The sequence below is a fragment of the Corapipo altera genome, unplaced genomic scaffold (assembly GCF_003945725.1).
Source record: "Corapipo altera isolate COAL_440 unplaced genomic scaffold, ASM394572v1 98, whole genome shotgun sequence".
NCBI classification, from domain to species: domain Eukaryota; kingdom Metazoa; phylum Chordata; class Aves; order Passeriformes; family Pipridae; genus Corapipo; species Corapipo altera.
Genome location: NW_020884914.1, coordinates 332,390 through 354,734, shown reverse-complemented (window position 1 = coordinate 354,734; position 22,345 = coordinate 332,390). Strand labels below are relative to the sequence as shown.

The following is a 22,345-nucleotide window of genomic DNA, read 5'->3' as shown; positions in this document are numbered from 1 at the left end:
AGGAGTTTCTCTGCATTAAGGTTTAACTTTCAGTCTGAGCTCCTTCACAAAAAAAAAAAAAAAGCTAAATAATCCTCTTTAAGAAGCCTTTCATGTCAAATTACACACCAATCAGTACCTACAAACACTGGCAGAGCTACTAAAAAGGTAGACCCAGACGGACCTGGATTAAATGCTGTCTGAAGCAAAGTCAGATAAGCTTGAAAGCTCTAACAGAATATTAAACGCATTTCCACAGGTGGCCCAAGTTGCTCTCTCCACCTGTTTTGTGTCAGGAATCAGTTCCTTTACACACACATTTGGGTCAAAAAATCCCAAACCAAACAAACCCAAGAAAATACCAAACAACAACAACAACAGAATCCCACCACAACAAAAAAAAAACAACAAAGGAAATAAAATTCTACTGAAAGAATTTAGAACTGCACCTGAAAAACAACCCACCCCAAAACACAAAGAAGTAAAATTGGTCTTATAATAGCAATCTTTATTCAAGACAGATTGAAAATAAATACTTGCCAGTAGTTCACTTACTCTGAAAACAGAAATCAAAAATAATCTATTTCATCAGTATTAACCATTTTAAAATTAGCTGATGAGCTCCAGCTTATTTCAAGTACACATAAATTTCAAGGCAACAGAGAATGTATTTATAATTTTTATGTGTGTATATATACACACATATTGCATATATACACATATTTTGCTGCCACCTTGTGAACAGTCTCTGAATAGGGAGGTTTGGTTCATACAGATCCAACGCTGCCATCTTTGTTCACATTTAGACCAACTGACTTTAACACAGATACTTTTTAAATGGTGCTCAATATGACAAAGGATGACTGAATCAAGTGCTTAGTGCAGAAAATTTTAAAAGGTTGAATCTAAGAGCTCTTATTCTTCCACAATTTCCATGCACTTGTGTCCCAGTTTATTGCCACAACCATTATGGAAAACATCACTAAATTCTTTCTGATAAAAATATTGCAGCTTTGCATCCAAGTTGTATGGCTGTCTTCAAAACAGAATAAGCTGGTGTCTGTAAAAAGAATAAAAGATTAAACACATCTGAAGTGTTTTGCTTGAACCAAAATGTGATAAGGAATAGTAAGCATCGTATAAAAACAAAACACACACACACACAAAAAAAAATCCCACCACAGAGAAAACTAAACTAAAATCTTTGCAGAATATTTCCATTTCTCCCCAAATGTAAGTCAGGAGAAAAATAAGGAGAGAAGCCACACGCTTCTCATCTATTATTCCAGGGAGCACAGAATTCAGTTCAATATTTCACAATTCCTAACAGGGTTGTGACCACCTACCAAGATGATGCCTCAAGTTCCCACCTCTATGAGTAGCACTTATTAGCCTTATCTTCAAAAATATCTAATCTAAACTTAACTTACAATAAAATTTAAAATTTTGCAGAGCAAACCTCTGGGGAAAACACAATCACTTCAACACTTGACATAAGTTCCAACAGATTTGGTTCTCCTCCAGAAAAATGAAAGCTGTAATATTGCAGGGCTTTCTTCTCTGGATCTTTGGGAAAGAATAACATTTTACTTACTGCTTCTGCATCGTGCTCTATCCCAATGTCATGGTGCTCCCGTTCATCATCCCGAAATTGCTTTATTACCTTTAAAAATAGCAGGTAATTAGCAAGCCTACTTTGCAGACAAATCAAGGCAGCTGGTACACAAAACTATCTGCCATTGACCACTGCATGCACCACAGCAAGCTGAGGTCTCTCAAGAAACTTCTCAAAGATCTGAATCTCTAATTCAGAAAGAAGGGAATTCTTTACAGTATTCTCCAAAGAAAGTCTTTAAGGCCAAGGTGCTGTTTAATATATCACTATCTTTTTCACTGTTTCAAAAAAACTTATAGTCACAGTAAACTTTTAACACTGATTAGTTTCACACACACACATACATTATTCTGACAATCTGAATAAGGAAATTAAGGTCTTTTTCTTGCCAATCAGTAGGGATGTTTCCCTGTAGGCCAACTGGGATTTTGTCTATTCTAAAGAACTCTTTTTTCAAGTTTTTCAGCTGGCACCAAAAGGCAATGTGTGCAGCTCTGGGCCCTGCAGTTTAAGGAGGATGTGAAGGTACCTGAATGCGTTCAGAGCAGGGCAACAAAGCTACTATGCAATCATATTTCTGCCTTTTGTTTCCCCTTCAGACCCTTCTTTTCAATTAATCAAAATTAAAGCACAATTCTCCCACTTGAAAGGGAAACGCTGAGTTACTGAAAGTATGCTGAAGGCAACCCAACATACATTTTAATTTTGGTGCTTGATCAATTTAGTGTTGCTGAAGGAAAAAAACATCCTTTTATCTTAAAAGTTTCTGCTGACTTCAGCATTCTAAGTGACAGACACAAAGAGAGCTACTGTAAATTCTACAAGCATGTTATTTTTAAAAGACTAAAGCTGCATCAGGTAATTCAATGAGTTTGTTAAGCTACTTTTTAAGTCAGTTAAATACCTGCAGTAGTTCTTTGTACTTTTCTGGATCTTCTTCCATCAGAGTTCGGATCTGGTTGTTGTAGTGGTCTGATATACTCTCTTCCACTGCCACTGTGCAAGCCATGGCACCCTTCTTTCCCAGTAAAGCACTTCCAGCCCCTGTGGTTGTGGTGCCAAACATACGAACACAATGAAATCTGAAGCAACACAAATAATTTGTGCATTTGTAGACTTCATACAATGCCAACAACAACGAAACAACAATAACAACAATAATAATACTAACCCACCTAAAACAAAACCTGCTACATTCCAGAAAGGCAATAAAACAGTAGGTCGAACTCTGTATGCAACCATGAGCTCATTGAACTTTTTCAGGTGGACTTTTTCTTGATTCCACATTTGCTGCAAAAGAGCCAGATCACAGTGAAGTACAAAAATCACAGAAGTTAAAGGTTTCCAGTAAAACTAATAAACTGCAAAGAAAAACAAAACAAAACCACACTGTGATAGCTGAGGTAACACTATAACATCACAGAGAAAAATTGAAGAAGGGCAGACGAGGATAGTAACAAAAAGGCAACATAAAAACACTTGGGAAAATAGGACAACACTACAGCATCTGTAGTACTGGTAACTTCCTTAGCAAGTAATCCCACCCCTCTTTACAAACACATCCCTTTGGACGTGCTTAGAAAAAGACGTACAACACACTTGCCACGAAAGCGATGACCTTTCACCTTCATCCGGTGCTGTTAATTAGACGCAAATTAACACAGCGCTCACCCTCAGGCCCACTGACCTGGATGACCGGTCCCACGCTCGACCTGCCCAGCACGGCCATTTGCCCCGCGTAAATGCGGTTGGCCCCGTACTCCCCCGCGTGGTCCACGCGGATGATGCGGTCTATGACGGGCTTGTTGATGCCCTGCGGAGCCGCCTGCGTGCTGCAGGGTCTGGGAGCGGCCCCGCCGGCGGGCACAGGCCGCGGACCTGTCGGAGAGACAAAGGTGACACGAGCTCCGCTACGCCCAGCCCCGGCCGAGGCGCTGCCCCCTGCGGGGCCGGGCGGCGGGGCGGGGGTGTGAGGGGCGGGCAGGGAGCGGAGCCATGCCCATACCGGGCCCGCAGCGGAGGCAACGACGCCGCCCCAGCGAGAGCCGCACCGCCGGTACCGCGGCCACCGCCGCCATCGCGCTGATCCACGGCGGCTCCTCCCAACGTCATCACCGCGCGCCGACCTCCCGCCCTATCGCGACTCCGATTGGCTCCCCCGAGCCGCCGCATTGGGCAGCCCAGCTGTCAGTCAGAGCCGGCGTCGCCCGGTTGCCATGGGAACGATGTTCACCATTCCCGCCCCCGGGGGCCGAGGCGGGAACCGCGGGTGGAGCGCTGAGGGCGCGGCCGCGCCCGCGGCCACCGCGACCTGCTGTAAAACATCACACCTTGGAGTAAAAAATAGAACATTTATTGAACGCTAATCTCTTTAAAATGAAGGCAGAAAACATCCCGGAGCGTTACATAAAAAGGATAGTGTCTCACATTAACCAAAGAGCAGATTTCAAGGAATATACACAATTCTGTACAGAAAATCCTTAACACCAGTCTTTAAATAAAGGAATCTCTGTTAGTAACCTCCCAGAACACACTGCTGCGACTCACATGGCCCCAGCAGTGCAGATAAGTGAGAAGAAACGTGTAATTAAGGGGCACTGACACACAGTGTTACCAACCAATAACTCTTAAATATTCACATTTTAGAGTAAAAAGAACAGTAGTCAAGATGCTCACACAAGAATAAAACACAAATAATAATGCTTAAAAACATTAAAAAGAGGGGGGGAAAAAAAGAAAAAGAAATAAAAGAGCCCTCCACAGCAGCTGGTGCCCAAGCAGGGCTGTGCCTGCTGACCTGGCTGCTCTTCTCCTCCTACACCCCAGTGTTTATTCAGAGCTCTTTTATCATAAGAGTTATTGTTTTCTCTGAGCCATTTTGCGACGTTATCCAGTGTTCAACCGCACTTGCTACTTCAGAGCAAAATAAATATAAAAGCCTCATCTCTAAAAATATTTAGAAAACTGATTTCAAACCCATCTGTGGCATTTTCTTCTCCCATGCACCGTTTCAAAATACTTGCCTACATCTTTCTTTTGCTTCGGTTTTAAAAAGATAAGTGAGTTGGAAACATGTAGTACCATACCTTTCCCCTCCCTCATGATTCTTAGAGCATAATTTGTAAAAACAGTACAAGAGAGTTTCAGTTATGATCACATTTTACCCCAACTCTTTGGAAAAATAGGGACTTAAAAAATCCCAACAACCCTGAAGCTGGAGCAGCAATAAAGTGTCCTACCACACAATTTTTTCAACAGGTCTAACAAAGTATAAATTAGCTGAATGTCCAGTTTTGGAAACTTTAGGCCCTACTGGCTTAATCAAGACTAAGACCACAAGTGTTCATTACATAGACTGCAGTGCCATGGTGCCAGTTAGCTGCTCAATTTTTTGGTGCTGCAGATGCTTCTACTCTTATCTTGTGGTTCTGGGAGTTTCAGGAAGTCAAATTCTTTTGGCTTTCATGATTTTCAAGGACGCCTCTTAGCTTCTGTTATCTTTCTGATTAGGAACATCTTGTCACGACTCTCCTGGAAAGACAGAATAAAAAGTATGCTCTACATGAACAGTGTTATTACAAGTTATCTATGAACAGCTCATTTCTTTATTAGAAATAAATAGGTGTACTCACTACATTGTACTCTCATTAGTGGCTCCCAGAACACTCTCAACTGCCTGAACAATTTTACGTTTACAATAGCCTTGACTTCATTTATCTCACATTATGTCACACATTAACAGTTCTGCATTGAGCCTAGTAAAAGCATCTCACACACCTAAATATTTAAAACCCTACTTCCAGGAAGTATAACAACAGTGAGCAAACAAAAATAAAAAGCATGCAATAATTTTCAGAATTCCTAATTGATCTGCAAACCCTTCAAAAAGCAGGCAGGCTTTTGTTCCTAAATTCCCTACTCCTCAAAAATCTCTCTCCAGCAGTTTTTTTCTACAGATGGGTTGTTAAATTCTGTATCTAAAAGAAGCATTACCAAGAAATGGGCTATTTCCTAAGAAAGTGAGAAGTCTCAGTAGTGAAGCTGGGTTCCAACTCAAACAGTTTGTCAGAGCACAGCACATGAGCGATGCCAAACCTGGCAGTGACTTTTTATGGCCACAAAGCAGCATTTCTGCACTAGCAGTCCTTCCCCAAAGGACTGGTTAGCAGGGACTTGTTCCACTTTCAGGACCTGCTCAAAGGGTGCTGGGATCTGCTCTCAGAACGAGACCAGACATGATGCAATAGAAATACAGGCCTGGAGGGAAGGGTAGGGAGTCAGGTGCCTGTTTGTGAGGGCAGAGAAGGAAAACAAGTGGAGGTTGTGCAAGACGGTGAAGGGGATGGGAAGCACAAGATTCAGGTTCTCTTTTGGCAGAAAAAAAAACATGGATGGGTGGATTTAAGCAAGGCAACTGATGACAAAAGGGACACAGCTTTTCAGAGGCCTATCTGTTGCATGTGCGTTGCCTGATATAACCAGACCTTGGTGCAGTTGCAGCTGATACCCAGGAAAATGAACTGCACTGAGAAACACCAAATCTGCTGTGAAATACCATAATTCTTTGGTTATTTTCCTGTGTAATTTGTAAAACATTCTCCACTGCCTGTGCAAACACCAAGTATCCAGGAGACCATAAAAATCGCTGTTCCTCTGCATGCCTCATTTCTGTGCCCCAAAAGTTCTCTTTGTTGTGTCAGTGAAGTGGGTCAAATCTTACCAAAGCCAGTTGTTCTTCCAGCCGCTCAACCACTCGTTTGTGTGCTCCAGCCAAGGCCATAAAATAGAACATAATGAGGCTGCAAACAACAAACAAACATTGTATGTTAGCATCATGCAAAACACCATCGGTCACAAAAAGGCTGTTATGGGCTAGAGAAATGGTCACTTTGTAGGTTCAGATGAGAAGCTGTTGGAGGAAAGAAACATTTCTTAAAAAAAAAAATCATTATGCTGCTGGGGTAGGTTGGGCATAGCTCTGCTCAAAAGCATCTGCTGAGAGATTTGTGCTGCCAGCAGGAAGGGCCTGTGTTAGGGAGTGCCAGGGGACAGGGAGGCACAACACAGATGTTACAGGCTGCATTCTGACAGCTCTGTCTACACTGCTAGTTCCTGCCCTGCTCTAAGTGTATGTATGGGGGGGTTGTTCCTGAGAAATTAGGTTTAATGAGGCTTCACTGGAGTAACTCTGCTCCCATTGGGGTTTCTAACTAAGGTAAGCAGCCACAGATGAGTATGGCAGCCATTCTGTATAGCACATATCCCAGTGTAATCTGTGACTCTGATTATGCACAGTGCATTAAATGATGAAAAATAACAAGATCCAGAACAGTAAAAATACCTATATAAATCATGTATTTTCTTTTCCAAATAATAAGCAGTAGGGTAGTAGTGCAAGTCATCCTTCATCTTTTACATGGGCTTTATGATAAAGCAAAAAAAGAAAAGAAAAAACAAACAAAGAGGACTTGAGATTTCCTGTATACCTAATAACAGATCCAGTTCAGGAGAACACATAAACATGTGCTATGAAAGAAAGGGCTGGGTGGAGTCTGAAATACACTGCATGGTTTCTCAAGTGTAGCAGTTGTAGAAAGCATCAGGTAACAAGGCTCCAAAGTTTGCACTGAAGTGCACAAAATTCCATTTAAACATAAGAAAAAACCCTTTATACTGGAACACCTGCTCTGCTTGGCTCTGTTTTGAATAGGAGGGTTGAATTAGATGCTCTCTACAGGTGACTTCTGACCTTAAAAATTTTATGATTCTATACTGAATTTTATATTACAGAATTACTGTTTTGAGAGTGTTTTTTAATGTTCGTTTGGTGTTTTAAAACTAAGGTTTGTGAAGAGGAATTGTGATCACAGGACTTACAATGCTCACTTGCAGAGGATTTGCAATTAACATTTTTGAGAATGACAGATATGGGAAGTGAGAGGAAATGGAATAAAGCTACTGAGTGCAAAGACATAAGGGATGAAGATTCACGTGTGCTTCAATGCTTTTGACTGCAAATGAAAAATCTGGTCTAATAGATGTTTGGTATTAGTTCAGTAAGGAAGGAAATGAAGCTGCATAAGTGAATCAGGTCTCCACAGTACTCACCAAACGACCATAAAAAAAGGCACTGCAAAGGCTTCTGATGCCATGCCAAAAAGGACCTGCTGCAGACCTTTTGGAAACCCACGTATTGTATCTGGAACAACTTCCCATGAAGTGTTAAAATTCCTGAATGGCCCACATGCCTTGGAGGAGGGGATACTGTCAAAGAAGCAGAACAGAAAGGAGATGTTACACCAAAATGTAAAGATAAAATAATCCAACACAAGCCCAGCACCATTTTGCCCATGGGGTAAAAGTGTCCTGCGTCTTTAAAACTGTAATTTTTGTTTATATGAACTGAGTTATAATTTGATGCATTATACACTATATATTTAATTCCAATTTATCATTCCAAAGTCGTGTGTCTGCTTTTACGGAACTGACAACTTCAGAACAAGTGTCACCTTCAGAAAAGTTAAGCTGTCACGTATTACCTTGCTATGCTGACTCCCACAGGAATAAAAGCCAAGATGAGCCCAATCAACAGCACTGCCAGGAAGAAAAAGTTGGAACTTGATGCCCTGATGGGCCTATCTGCAGGTTTTCGTGCGTGTATCAAACTGATCTGAGGACGGAAAGCCAGCAAGACTGTTACCAGTACATTTATGTACATACATACATACGAGTATACTTTCCCCACCAGCTGAATTTTCCATTCTCAAACGTCCTACCAGCTACCACACAACCACTCCTTTGATGCACACGGGCTGAAAAGGGCTAAGACAAGAACGCCTTATATTTTGGTGTAAATCTTCTATTCTGATTAATTTGGTCCAGGGAACCTCATGCACTCATGCACAGAGTCAGCAGACATATCCCACCCAGCTTGGATTTTCCATTTTGCTTCCAAATTTTTAGCAGTTTTGCAAAATTTTGCCCAAGTTCTAAGCTGTGTTGCTAATAAATAGATTATTGTAGGAAAGTGTTGTAAAGTAGCTTTAGTACATAAAAAGACTTTATTAAAAAAAAGGACAAATAATTGAAGAGGTAGTAACTGAAATGTGGCTTTGCTTGATCTCAAAGCAAAATTCTACCTTCACTTAACAGTAAAAAACCTACAGAAAATGGAATACTGATTCCAGTACCCTGCATCCACACGTGTTTTTAGGGTTTTTTGTTTGTTTTAGATCACCTGCATACCTAAATATCTATCTTACAAAAACCACGGAGATGTGCTCAGTTTTCTCTGTTAACCATACACCTTCATTACCTTTTTAATGTAAAAGATGATGAAGTATTTAACAGTTGCTATGGCAGGGAGAAGTGGTGAAAAGAAGGTTCCAATCCAGCAAATAGTCTGCCCATAAATGATTTCAAGGACATTGTCAGAAATTCTAAACTCTGACAATCCCCACCACTGAACTGGCTTGCAGGAGCAATGAGTAACTAACAACCTAAAACCAAAGAATATCATTAGTCCTAAATTTAAGGTATAGTGCTCAGATGAATTCTAACACATTTGGAACACACAGAATTTATCATTTAAGCATTAGACAACATTACAGAAAATGTCTGAAGAAAAAAGTCTCAAATATCAAAAGCTACACAGCCACCTGAATAACAAACAAGTGCTCAAACCACCAGAAATAAGTTTATGTGTATTTTAAAATTGGTAACCTGGTTAGAACTAAGAGGAATTAATAACAGAAAAAATATGTTTCACATGTAATTTGCAAAATATGCTCAAAAAACAGAGATACTTACTTTCTAGGAAAGTCCACAAACAGGGTCATACCCAGAATTATAATAAAATCAAATATCATCAGTTTATACATTTCTCGTCCAACGTCAGATTCCCAGCACTATAAAAACAAGTCAGGAAAAACAAGATTAGCAGTCTAAATAACAAGTGAAAAATAAATCTGTCCATCACTAAAGCAACAAACCTCTCAGCTAACACTATAAAGTTCAAATTAACTCTCATTTCTAAAATATTTAAAGTTTCAGAGCTCCCATGCCAAGCTTTTCATTTGTTTGTTTTGGTGGGTTTTGTTTGGTTTGGGTGGTTGGGGCATTTTTTTTTTGAGGAAAAACCATTTGCCTTATCAGAGCAAAAAGCAGCAGCACAACTGTCTCCAAAACACAACCACCTCAAACAATACTGAAGATAGACAGAAAATCTGTGCTAAATGATCATCTGCCACTGGACTAATTCCAAGTTTTAGACAAACAAAAGATCCATGTAATAACTGTACTGGTTTGCACTGAGCAGTGAGAATCAGCACCAGGTATAACATGAATGGCAACCCCAGGGCTGATACTGAACACCTCTAGACAAGCAACTCTCAGGGAAAACAAATCCCTGTTCACAAGTTCAGATGATTAAAGACCAAGATAAATCTGCTTACAGGATAGAGTTTGTAATTGTATCCACAGGGCTCACACTTGTCAGCGGCACAGTTGGAGATCTGACTCCACAGAGAGAACAAGAGAACCCCGATATTGGCCAAACGCAGGAAGACACACCTGGAAGAAAGGCAAAACTTAATTCCAAACCTGCCAAAAGAGAGCCACGCCAACACTTGGCTCACTTTGCACGGGATTCCAAAGAAGCCTTGAAACACAAAAGGGTCATGAAGAGCTTTAACAGAACAGCCAGATAGATAATAAACACATTTCTTTCCTTAGTAGCAAGTTAAATTGCTTTTCACTTTCCCAGCTTTAGGCTACGGTCTCTTGTTTCTTTTCTAAATACGGTTCCTCGATCAGTCATTTCAGCTGCAGATCTTGATGCTGCAATGGGTTGCAATTCTCTCAAGTACAATTTGGGAGGCCAGGTGACAACTCTGTGTGCATCATTTCCACCTCATGTAGCTTCAGGCCTTCCAAGGCACTTAGCCAAATCAGAAATACAAAGGACAGGCTTGCAGAGCTCAGATGCTTCAACCCAGACCTCACTCCCTTAAGCTGCCAAACACCAGTTCTTCATGCTCTCACACTAAAGTATCTTTTACACCAAAAGTTTTAACTTCTGCCTTGTGCTTCGGTCACTGCTGTACACACACATCTGCTCATTCAAGGAACTGCTGCACACAAAGCAGTGTGAATCCACAGATCTGCAGCCACAAATTCTTTACTGACTCTTCAGGTTGTTGAAGATGTCCAGACCACACAGCTAAATGGGACTGAGAGGAAAAACTTGGACACTGAGATGATTGCACTGCACTGTCATCAAAACAGATTGTTCCCAGATGTAAAGTTTCCAACTAAACATTAGCCAAACAATGCCTGCTTGGTTTCTATGACCAACTTCTCTGCTTCTTGATATTTCAATGTTTACAACACATATAACCTACCAAGAACAAGTTGTTCCAACATCCAAGGCCACAATAAAAACATCTTTACCTCATGAGTGTCAGTATGATCTCAAAGGCTGGTAAATAATCTTCAAATTTGATCAGAAATGAGAAGATCAGAGGACCAATGAAGTTGGCCAATGTGATCACTATTGAAGGCAAATACTGCACTAAGAGATTAGCCTGGAAGTTTGTATTGCTGATGTCCTGCACAAGAAGAGATGAGAAAAAGACAATACTTAAACACATCTTCCTGACACCATGCTCAATCCAGCTACCCACCAGCCTCTCTTGTCCAGGATTCAGGTAGCATCTTTTACTCTGTCTGCATTCTCCACCTACATTTGCACTGGGTAGTAAGAATCAGATATAACATGAATGGCAAACCCATCTGATTCTGAATACCTCTAGACAAGCAAGTTTCATGGAAAACTCTATTCTATATACTGCAATCCTGATCACTGCTATCTATCTCTGCAGTTTGCTGCTACACACCCCTGCCTTCTCCTGCTCCCTTGACCAGAAACTCCCTCCACCTCCAGGTTCTGTGCTTCCCCAAAGCTTCTGTTTGAAGTGTGTCTGACTATGTTGCTAATCAGCATCAAGGTTACCAGGTTTTACACCTACCCAAAGTGCAAACACTTTTCAAATTATTCTCACTGATGTCAAGCAGCCCCTCTGACTTTCCTACCATCCTGACATCCTATGTGCTTATTTAGGCAAGGTCAGGATACAGACCCTTATGAATAAAGCCCACACTAAGTGAAGCTGGTTTTTGAGTTGTTCAGTGTTGTGTTGTCCTCTCCTTTGCCCTCAAACAATATCTCTGACACAAATAGTACCCGTTTCCTGCTTCTGTCTCTACAGTCCTTGCAGTTTACAGAAGTTAAGAGTTAGGTCCACCACGAGCATAAAACTTTCCCCGTGCACGGCCAGGCCTATCACATCAGCAACAAACACAGGGGAGAGAAAACGTGCAGTCCCCATTCCTACCAGGCTGACTGAACCCTGGGGTCCTACAGAGAAGTCAATTATTGTTGCAAAACTGTCATTAACTGTTGTCTGCTCTTAATCTGCTTCTGAACCACTCTTTGTGTGCTTGTCCTGCCAGGGGTCAGCAACCCCACCCGACCTGATTCTTCTCCCTACTGATGCAAGAACCTTTGATTTTGAAAACTTCTCTGTGTTCAAAGCCTTCCTGTTTCCCCACATAGCGGTAACTGAAGTACAATACAGATCACAATCTCTGCTCTGCCTTCCCTGGCAGTGCAGTTTTGCAGCTGAGCAGTGAACCAGGTCACGTGAAGCTGATCACCATGAAGTTTGCTTTAAGCAGATCAGTTCCCTCAGCCAGTTCACTGCCCAGACCCAGCAGGTCACAGTGAGGTGAGCACAGTTACATGGGAGGGGAAGTGAGGGCTGCTCTTCTTGTCAGCTGCCTTAGCTCCCAGGCACTTGACACCAAAGCCTCTGCAGCAAAGGGAGACATTACTGGACTTTTTTTTTTTTATTTGCACATGGTTCTTAATCTTTCCTGCTCTCTTCTACTAAAAAGAATTGTCTGTACAAAGCATTTTCAGATCCCTTGCATAAAAGGTGCTATATTAAGATACTTGACTCTTTCACAATAGTTCCTCTTGCTGTAATCACCAGCCTCGACTGAATCTGTCCTAATGTCATTTCTGATACTCACATTCGACTTTTCTTGAGAGAAGACAGTTACTCTATAAATAGAATAAAAACATCCTGATAAAATGGCAATAACAATTATATTTATAAATATTCTCAGAGAGTAGATGCGTAGCTCTTCTTTTATTGTCCTGTCAGCTATTTTTTGCTTCAGTCTTTCTTCCTCCAAGTCCATCTACAAACAAAAGAAAAAAAAAAAGAGATGCAGTTTTCCGGTGCAGCATACAACACTTGAGACCACATCTTCTACCTCTGGGATGTGCAAATCCACAGCCTGCTCTAGGAGGGTCAGTCCATCACCCAAGCACAGAACTGAGAGTGCCTTTTCCTTGACACAAATGGGTCCACACAGGAATGAAAGTCCCTGTGTGCTCAACCTCCTCAGGCTGGGGGCCCTGCAGCCACAGACAAGTGTCTTGCAATCCTCCTATCTTTGCTAGATCAGTAACGTATTTCCTTGAGGACAGAAAGACAGTTTGTGTGTTCATTGTAACAGATAGATCTCAGATAGCTTGGTACTAAACTCTGAAACGAGTACATCAGCTCCCCCACCTCATTACTTCTGCAGGTAAGTAACCAGTCCTCACCACTATGGCTCAAGCTTCCTTCTACTCGTTGTAAAGGAAAATTGGGGGGTGGCACATAGAGAAGAAAGTACGGTCTTGAGCAGCTTGTCATGAAAACTTGACATAATTCGCCTTATCTGATGTGAAAAGACAGTATTGCCTGTGAAGGCAATTTAACCTGGGCAGACCCACACATTACCCAGGTATTTTCTGAGGATTTACTTTCATCAAACAGCAATATTAAGGGGTAAGTTCTTCTAAAGTGTGAGTTCTAGAGGCAAAAGTGTGGTAAGTAAAGGAGATTCTGGTTATATGATGAAAAAAGATGGCTGTGAACTTCACTAGAGCAGAAAGCAACTCACTGTAATTCATGAAATCTGTAATTACTGCTTTGTGGTTTGAAGTGGAAGTATCTTTCAAAGGTAATTGTTTCACTACATAAATCTCCACTTCCAGTGTACAGAGAGCAAAAAGAAGGTGCTTGTTTCACGAAAAAAAGCCTTTCAGACTCTTTTTTCAGAGCTTTTGGGAAATCTAAGCTGCATCAGCATTTTGTACGTGCACATGTGCCAAAGACACCTAAGTGAAAAATCTTTCAGTATCTTCTTACTGCAGCAACACTCTCAGATTGTATGAGGAGTACCATTTGAATTTTATTCCTCCCCAGATAACTGCCTACTGCATTGCACACTTAAAACCCAGAGCACTCAAACTGATTCCTGACAGAACAAGGGTTTTGCCCACAGCTGGGACAGCCTTTCCTGTTGGATTATGTAGAAACTAACACAGGAAGCAGGACTGGAGTGTGAGGAAGAGGCAGATAAGATAAGCAGCCAACAGGTTGGCCTCAGTCCCCAGTGAATGGGGGAAGGGCCGACAACCCCGATTCCAACTACCTAGAAAGCAAGAGGATGTGGGCTGCCTTGCCCCCAAAACAAACTACTTCAGTCCTTATTAACCTTATTTTCCATTATCTGCAAAATTACACACCTCTCTATTTTAGCCACTTAAGCCATAAGAAACCATCATCACAGAAAGATGGAAGTTACTCACCTGGAGCTCATATTGCAAGCTACGGTGTTTTAGCTGAGCTGCACTGGGATCTGTAATGCAGAAGTCCCAGCCTGCAAAGACTTTGTTACAGTAACTCTGAAATGGGTCTGCATCATGCACTAAGTTCTGCTTAAATCCTTCCACAGACCTAGAGAAAAATGCAACTTTATATCATTCATGAGAAGACATATTTTACCCACAGCAAAAAACCACACCAAAGGAACCTGGCTGATCAAAGACTGAACGACCCCCTCTATGAGCAAACTGCTGCACTTGCTTTGCATCAGCAAGGCGCTGGGAGGCTTTCAGAGAGAGCTTCTAGGCAGCTGAACCTCACTGGCAGAGGTTACTCCTCCCTGCACTCAGCCACAGTCACACCTTCTCACCTCACCCAGTGCTTCTCTGACACTGCAAAGAGCTTGTCTGCAAAGAAAACTTGAGAGGGTGAAAATAAAAGCCACAACCAAAAACCCCAAAAGAAAATCCCCCAACAACTACTGTATAGTTGAGGGCCTTTATTTATAGGTATGTGTACATATGAAAAACTGATACTTCAAAATTTTTTTCTTTTTTTTTTTTATTTGCTGGCTCTTGCTTCCCAAGCACAGACAAAGGCTACTGTGGCACTGCACCCTCAAGCAGAAGATTCTCTATTCCCATATAAAACAGTTCAGGAATGCAGCACGTTCCCTTCAAGTAGGAATACAATGTAAACTGTGCAATAGGTAGCAGTAAATAAACCACACCAACATCTTTACCTTTTTATTATCCAGAGGAAACTTAATGCAAGGTAGGCAAATGTAGCCAGGAGGTATGCCAGGGGCAAGTTGTACCTCATGACACTGATCCATACAGCATCTACTGTGTAATAGCCGTAGAACAATCTTGTCACTTCAAGGAATCCCTGGGAAAACATGAATTCAAAACAGAATTTGTAACAGCAGCAGCAACTGCCCTGTTAAATCCACCCTGGCATTAAGCAATCATTTTGTAAATTTAAAATTGAGGCCCCCAGCAAGCTAGAGCAGTCTGCAGCCTCTAAATACTGCCACTGCCTCCACCAAACTGTGATGCACACACTGTGTGATTAGAATCCCTCCCCTCTCCAGTCAAAGAGCTCTAGGACACAACACTGGGACATTACACAGAGAGCACAATAGGCAGTGTGCTCCAGAATACACAAGGGTTTAGCAGCTGGGGAGGAGAGGCCAGGCCTTGTGGTTGCTGAGTAATTAGTCAGTTTGAAAACTCCCCTTCTCACAGATAAGGGCTAATTTACCCCAGTAATGCCTTACCATTTTTCAAAATTATCAAACCTTCGTTCCACTAGTGAAATGTTTTCACATTTTAAATGTCATGCAAGACACGGAAACTTAATTAAAAAAACCCAACCTAATTACTTACAGTGCCACTGAGCAAATCTTGGAGGTAAGTATAGAAGTAAACAAGTCCCTTATTACCACTAGGTTCATAAATTGAGCAGTTATAATCTGTCAAAAGAAAAGCATGAAAAGTCACTGAAATCGCAATGCCCACTGAACTGCAAGATCAAGTTAATTCAAACATGGCACATTCTTATAAAAAAGCATTTCTTTGTTCTGGGAGGTAGAGGAGAAGCTGATGGAAAGTGGGAAGCTTACAACAGCTGTACACAGAGAAGATGTTTACCTGTGTTCTTTAGAGAAATGTTAGCAACGGTACTGTTGAATATTCCATAGTCAGAAATGATGGTGGGAAGAGTAATAAAACTGAACATCAGGATAAAAATTATAAAATTCAGCAGGACCAGAAAACGCAGGAAGGAGAAGTAGGACTGGATGCCAGTACCAAATCTCCCTGGGAATAAAAAAAAAACAGGTGTTAATAATTGAGATGATAAAATAATTGAAAATACAGAATGAGCAGATTATCATTTCAATTACAGAATTAACTGAAGAAACATGGCTAAAGCTAGGTCTGTGCACTTCAGACTTTTAGCAATATAACTGAAAAGCAAGCTGGACTTTTAAATAATTTTCTCTGATATTTATTTCCTTCTAGCACAGCGTGGATTTTACACTCAGCAATAATAAGGGAAGAAATTAACTTCTTAAACACATGTAGTTATATCTGAAACTACACTCACACATGTAAAACTGCCAATAACAGAAGCAATTTTGAAGAGGAGAAATCAACATCAGACAACAAATACCTTCAATGCTGTGAATATCACGTCGCCAAAGCACCAGGTAAGACGACAACCCCTTGGCTTCACTGAGTACTTTTTTCAATGATTTACTGTTAGCTTTTTTCCACTTATTCCATTTAGATAAATATTTTATATCAGCCTGCTGAGAGTCCCTAAGAATCAAGAAATACAGTTACTGAGCACAAGAAATAACTTTTCACTGCGTGTAAGAGGGCCCAGCCCGATGGAGCCTGCCTGCAGCCTTCAGGGGAGAGCACAGTGCTGGGAGCTGAGTAACACACACAGACTGTCCCCATCTGATCCTCCTGATAATGGCGACATCAGCTTCACTCAAATACAGCAAGTTCTCTCACAAAAAACACTTGTCTCCCTTGGAGAAAAAAAATACCCAATTGCCAATAGCACAACACAGAAAAAAATATGTATCTGAACTTCCCACTGGGGTCTCAGGGAAGTTGCCATTAATGACTTCATATTTACAAATGGCTGGAAAAGGAAGAGAAGATTCTTTCCTCAAAACTTCTGACCTCAGCATCTCCACCAAGAGGCTCTTAAAAAATTTCTCTAAAATATTTATCTAAAGTATGTTGCCCGAAAAAAAAAAGAAAAAAAGGAGAGAGAAAGCACACTATAAAGACTTAAATATTTCATTTTGATTTTCTAATTCTAACTTTTATATCACATTCCAGCACATAACAGAAAACAAATGTTATTAAAATCATTAATTTTTCATTATTCAGTTTTAATAGCATTTTGAAAAGTTTGCTGGGAAGTGCCAACTCAATGAATTTAAGAAAGTAGTTTTTGCCACATCTGGGGGTGCACTGTTCTAACAATGAGCTGCAAACAAACACTGAGGACATGCCACTGTCTGTAATTTTTAATTACTTCTCACTTATGGATTTTCATACTATATGCATACATTTGCATTTTAGAAATTGCTGCATGGTCAGCAACAGCATCAAAGAGAATTCTGAGTGGGTCAGAGTTTGCATTTTATTGTTTCTTTTAAGAAACCTGGAAAATAGACAAAATTTCCCAGAAAATTTGAAGATGGACTTGTATGAGCAAATGCTGTTCCAGCCTCTGGTGCCACCGAAGAAGGGCAGCAGTTGAGCGTCCACGGACACCGTGCTGGGGTAGAAGACAAAGGTTTCAGTTTTAAAAGACTTTGTACACAACCCTAAGTGATGCAACTGCCACACCACTGCCGCGTGCGCTGTTGCCAGTTTGCTTATCCTACTCAGTTGAAAGTAAAATAAGCATTTTGGCAGGAAGCCAAATTAAACCTACACACAACAATCAAACAGGCAGCAGACGACCTCAGCTTTAAGTGCAAATACAGCTCTTTTGAAAAGATTTAATTCAGTGGAAACTACAGGCTGCAGCACGTAGTGTTTCAAACAGACACTCTGGAGAACCGTCTGGCCCTTGTTCGGTTTGCATTTTAAATAGAGGCGTGGGCTGCATATTCATCTGAGTTACAGAAGTTGAGTGTTCAGCTTTCAGGACGTTCATACCAAGCACTCTACGTTGGCAGCTGCTGCACAACATGCAGAGCACTGATCTGTAGAAGTGCCAAGAAGCCCCACCAGAATCTCTCAGTGCTAACATGTGTAAACAAGCTTGGGACATTGCAACTCCACTTCTCCCTCCAGTTCCTTTTTCTTAAAGAACTGAGCTTTAAATACGCAACTTCAAAAAAAAAATTCAAGGTATCGAGCACTTCCCTTTTTCATGATCTGGATCTTCTGTTACTTCTTATGTACACACTATAGGGTTAAACATAACTCCGGGGTCAGCCTGTTTCCCACTGCTCTCTCAATAGAGTAACTCTTGCTCTCTGTGGAGTACCAGACATTAACTGCAGTTTCACCTCTCTCCTGGTTCATAACAGAACTACAAGGTACCTGATTTAAAGGTGCAGCTGTTCCCCGGCAGTGTAAAACCACATCCTGTACCCTCCCTCCCCACAGCAGCTTTCAGCCCAACAGCGAGACATGAGACAACAAGCAGAGAAACCCAGGCGGGGCCAAAGCATGCTCTTCGCAATCCCTCCCTCCGGGGGGCTACCACCAGGGGGGCAGGAACTGCTCACAGCGCACAGCAAAGAGCCGTTTAAAAAAGAATATGGAAAGAAAAAAGGGAGGGGAAAAAAAGAAAGGGTCCCGAGAAGCTTCCTTTCAACTGTACTGAGCCACAGCAAATGGAGCGCAGTGCACTGTGTAAGAACTGCTAAGCAGACTGAAGAGCAGCAACACTCGCATAGCAGCAGATAACCCACACTGACCCTTGAAAGCACAAAACCCTGAACAAAAAAACAAAACAAAAAAAAAAAGAAAGAAAGAAAAGGGAAAAAAGGAAGCCAGTAAGAAACACGTTTGGCTGTTGCAGGTAAGACTCAAATTTTGACTCATTTCTTCCAATTCAACCTACTCCCAACCCCCAGCAAGCGACTCCCTCGTGCCAGCCAAGAGCACCAGGGCACCTTCGCGTCGGAACCACATGCCACAGGGTGGAACAGATAGAGCTGAACCCAGTTCTGCTTCAGTCTTCCAGCGCACCGGGGTCGCGTGCAGGAAAGGTCACTTTGAAAACCAACAAGCAAACAAAAAACCAACAACAAGGGGAAAAACGCGCGAGGATGCACCTTAATCTCCTCTTCTCCGCGATGCTCAGCGGGTGCTCCCTGGCAGGGCGCTCAGCCAGCTCGCCTCCATCCTGCCCCAGCGCCCGGGGCTGGGTGCCGGCGGGGCCGTGCGGGGCCGCCCCGCGCTCCCGGGTCCCGCCGCGCCGCCGCCGCGCCGCCTGGCAGCTGGGCAGCTCCTGCAGGAAATCCACAGGTGCGGCACCGCGCGGGTCCTCGGGGAGGAACAGCCCTGCGGGGGGAGAGAGCGGGGGCTGCGGGGCGGGGGTCGCCGCAACAGGGCACCCGGGACCCCGCAGCGCTGAGCTGGGTCCCGCGGGTCCCGTCCCGCCCGCCCGCCCGCCCGTCCGTCCGCCCGTCCGTCCGTCCGTCCGTCCGTCCGTCCGTCCGTCCGTCCGTCCGTCCATCCATCCATCCATCCCCCGGCCCGCCCGCCCCGCGCCCTCACCGCTGCCCCGCCGCCATCCCGGCGGCCCCGCGGCGGCCCCCGCTCCGCTCATGTCGGCGGGGGAAGCCGGAGCTCAGCCCCGCGCCGCTGCCGCCGTTTCCGGGCGCTGCGGGGCCGTGGGGCGGTGGGTGCCGCCCAGAGCGGGGGCGAGGCCGCCCGCGGGGCCGCCTTCCCCGCACCCCGCCCGCCGGGCTCGCGGCTCGGAGCGTCGGTCTCTCTGTTCTTCGTGCTTGTTTTTGAAACGCAGGGTGTGCATATACGTGTGTGTACAGGGCATGCCAGCAGCTCACCCTCGTTACAGTGAGGCAAGGCTCACGCAGCCCAGGTGCGGAGCTCTGCGGGTTCTGGCTGCTGGGCATCTCTCGCCCACGCTTGGCTTGGAAATTGGCTTTGTTTCAATGTCTTCTGTTACTGTTAAACGGCCACGCTGGTGCTGGGTGCTGTAAAAACTTACAAACTCCGACACTTGGTCAACTCATTAGGTCACGAGCCCGAGGTGTCAGCTCTTTGTGAGTGACTGGATCCAGTGCCACAGGCTGCAGTGGAAACAACACAGCTTCACCCTTGAATGTGTAAACTCAGTATGAACCGGAGCAAGCAAAGCAGATGCTGGATCTCTTTTTCCATCTGAGGGTGAGGGGTTTGTGTTAGCTTGTAGTAAACATCTCAGAGGGATTTATATCTTGGAATAATTCTTGCCTTTTGTGTGAAAATAACAGCATGTGTGACCAAAAACAAATGAAACCTTTAGTGGTTTCAGCAGCATTAGGTGGTGGGCAAAAACCCCCCCATAATTTCTAGCATTTCTTACTGTGTTCTACTGATAGTTAAACTGATAAACAGATTATTCTGAACATTCCTCATCCACTTTCTGCCATAGTTTTTAAAATAAGTTATTATTAGGTTTCAGAATGCTGAATCAGACATAAACAAACATGTGTCTTCTCTTGCATATGTGTCATCAGCTCAGGTACATCATTTTCAAATTGCTTTATTAGCAATAAGAATCTATGTGGATCATCTGTTTCCATAATAAAACAATAAAATGTTACTGATAAAAATGTAATTTAGATATACACATTTATAATCTGTGTTACTGGCAGAGGTGAAAGATATATCTTAAGGGGAATTGTTGTGAAATACAGAGACATGGAATTAAAGCATAGCAACTTCCTTATTGAACTGAATTACTTAAGAAAACAAGAAACCTACCCTGTAGGTGTTCTTGCCTTCATACCATATCTTGGACTTGATGATCTCAAAGGTTTCTTCCAGCCTTGATGACTTTGTGATTTTATATCTAATATTTTTTTTTCCTATTTTTGATGAGAACAAGTTATAACTTACCCTCATCCATCAATAAGTCACTCTGAAGGCCTGTTGCTTTTTTCCCTTCTCCTTTCCACAGATCTCCAGGGTGGTTTTTCCCAGATGGGGTTTTTTGTATAGCAAAGGCTGATGCTGTGAGAGAGTGTTTGTAACACACAGATCCTTCTGCAGGATGGGTGTGTTGGTAACAGAACCGGACACCTCAGTGAAGCTCATTTGCACAGGTGATTTTTGGGTCCTTGTTTGAGCACCACATTTCCTGGAATTCATTTGAACGACTCTCAGCTGATCATTCTGAAAAACTCAGGGGATGAAAATTGAAACCCCTCAGTAGCAACCCCAAAAAATCATTTGGTGTTGATCAGCATTCATGAATATGAATGTGCATTATACTACAGAGCCTAAGTACCCACTTCTACTGGTCCCTTGAAGCCACTCAAGCATCTTTCTGTGGTTGTGAACTCAGAGCAGGGCCAGCTCTACCCTAAATAGGAATATTTATGGGGTAAGGCTTCCCTAGAGGTGTCATCTGGAGTGGCAATTTGGCTTCTTATTTATGTTTCTTTTCTTACCAGTAAGAATACAAAGAATAAAGGTCAGTAATACACTTGCTGCTTAATTAGACTCTTTCTGAAACTCCGTGTTCTAGAAAAGTATTGGGTTAATGACCCCATGAGAACAAATTTAAATAAAGATTGGAGGAATTGAAACAAGATTGACTTCCCCAGGAATTTTGTGAGAACATTCTCTAATCTATTTCTTTTTTTTTCCAGTTGAGAAAGCTTTTAAGACACTTGGAAATGTTTCAATGAATTTAATGGATCACAGCAATCCCAGGTGGAAAAGCAGGAATACAGGCGTGCTAAAGAGAAGAGAATGGATGATTCTGTGGTAAGTTCCTCTTGTGTATTATTTGTCCAGTGTACCTTGTTCACAAAAGCAGCAGCTCTCAGTCTGTGCTGAGCATGGAAGCCAGTGCCATGGACTGTTTCCCAGGATGCTGGGAAACCGTCTGTCACATTTAGTAACACCATTTCCAGGACACTTGTTCTTTCATATGGTTCCTCTTCCTAATGCCACAGCTCAAAAATGGCTCTAAATGTTAAGGAAAGTTCTGAGTGACTGTTTTAATTTTGGAGTGTTCTCACATTTGACTGCCCTGGTGCTTTTGGTTGTGGCCTGTGCAGCAGGGAGGGAGCTCTGGATCAGTGCAGGAAATCTGCAGACAGGTCCTCTGCAGTCATGCCAGGAATGTTGCTTTGGGCAAAATGTAATCTTCAAGTGGTATTAGAACACTTCACTGAAGTCTACAGAATGTGTCAGATACAGAATAAACACATTTTTTACACAGTTTAGGAACTGGGAAGACACTAGCCATTTGGTAAAAGTGATCATCAGCTGTTACACCAACACAGCTTCTGAACACAGAG

General features: G+C 42.6%; 3 protein-coding genes across 4 annotated transcripts in view; 1 reads left to right on the top strand and 2 right to left on the bottom strand.

Moving 5' to 3' along the window:
- Positions 1-470: 470 nt before the first annotated feature.
- On the bottom strand, positions 471-3,690 carry COQ7 (coenzyme Q7, hydroxylase). Its single transcript, XM_027655069.1, has 6 exons — positions 3,600-3,690; positions 3,282-3,472; positions 2,770-2,884; positions 2,499-2,638; positions 1,574-1,642; positions 471-1,039 (listed from the first exon to the last, which is right to left on the bottom strand). The coding sequence occupies exons 1-6, from the start codon at positions 3,670-3,672 to the stop codon at positions 962-964; spliced, it is 666 nt and encodes a 221-aa protein (XP_027510870.1). The 5' UTR covers positions 3,673-3,690; the 3' UTR covers positions 471-961.
- Positions 3,691-3,931: 241 nt separating this feature from the next.
- TMC7 (transmembrane channel like 7) lies at positions 3,932-19,647 on the bottom strand. Its single transcript, XM_027654765.1, has 16 exons — positions 19,587-19,647; positions 19,142-19,370; positions 16,495-16,643; positions 15,972-16,139; positions 15,708-15,793; positions 15,062-15,207; positions 14,304-14,451; positions 12,689-12,859; positions 11,045-11,202; positions 10,048-10,165; positions 9,404-9,501; positions 8,910-9,093; positions 8,134-8,264; positions 7,703-7,858; positions 6,315-6,393; positions 3,932-5,125 (listed from the first exon to the last, which is right to left on the bottom strand). The coding sequence occupies exons 1-16, from the start codon at positions 19,636-19,638 to the stop codon at positions 5,066-5,068; spliced, it is 2,133 nt and encodes a 710-aa protein (XP_027510566.1). The 5' UTR covers positions 19,639-19,647; the 3' UTR covers positions 3,932-5,065.
- TMC5 (transmembrane channel like 5) overlaps positions 19,310-22,345 on the top strand; it is a 28,083-nt gene continuing 25,047 nt past the window's right edge. The window contains exons 1-3 of one of the 2 annotated variants that reach the window (XM_027654762.1): positions 19,310-19,334; positions 20,069-20,219; positions 21,689-21,806. The gene's annotated coding sequence lies outside the window, so the exon portion shown is untranslated. Of the gene's footprint in view, positions 19,335-20,068; positions 20,220-21,061; positions 21,140-21,688; positions 21,807-22,345 lie in introns of those variants that run through there. The other variant, XM_027654763.1, reaches the window with a different exon arrangement.

Excerpts from the sequence above, each read along its gene's own strand:
- COQ7 (XM_027655069.1), bottom strand. The coding sequence starts at position 3,672 with ATGGCGGCGGTGGCCGCGGTACCGGCGGTGCGGCTCTCGCTGGGGCGG. Across the intron at positions 3,473-3,599 it reads TTGCCTCCGCTGCGGGCCCG|GTCCGCGGCCTGTGCCCGCC; the intron begins GTATGGGCATGG and ends TCTCTCCGACAG. Across the intron at positions 2,639-2,769 it reads TGTAGCAGGTTTTGTTTTAG|GGGCTGGAAGTGCTTTACTG; the intron begins GTGGGTTAGTAT and ends CCACAACCACAG.
- TMC7 (XM_027654765.1), bottom strand. The coding sequence starts at position 19,638 with ATGAGCGGAGCGGGGGCCGCCGCGGGGCCGCCGGGATGGCGGCGGGGC. Across the intron at positions 16,644-19,141 it reads GCGGAGAAGAGGAGATTAAG|GGACTCTCAGCAGGCTGATA; the intron begins GTGCATCCTCGC and ends CTTGATTCTTAG. Across the intron at positions 9,502-10,047 it reads ACAATTACAAACTCTATCCT|TGCTGGGAATCTGACGTTGG; the intron begins GTAAGCAGATTT and ends TTGTTTTTATAG.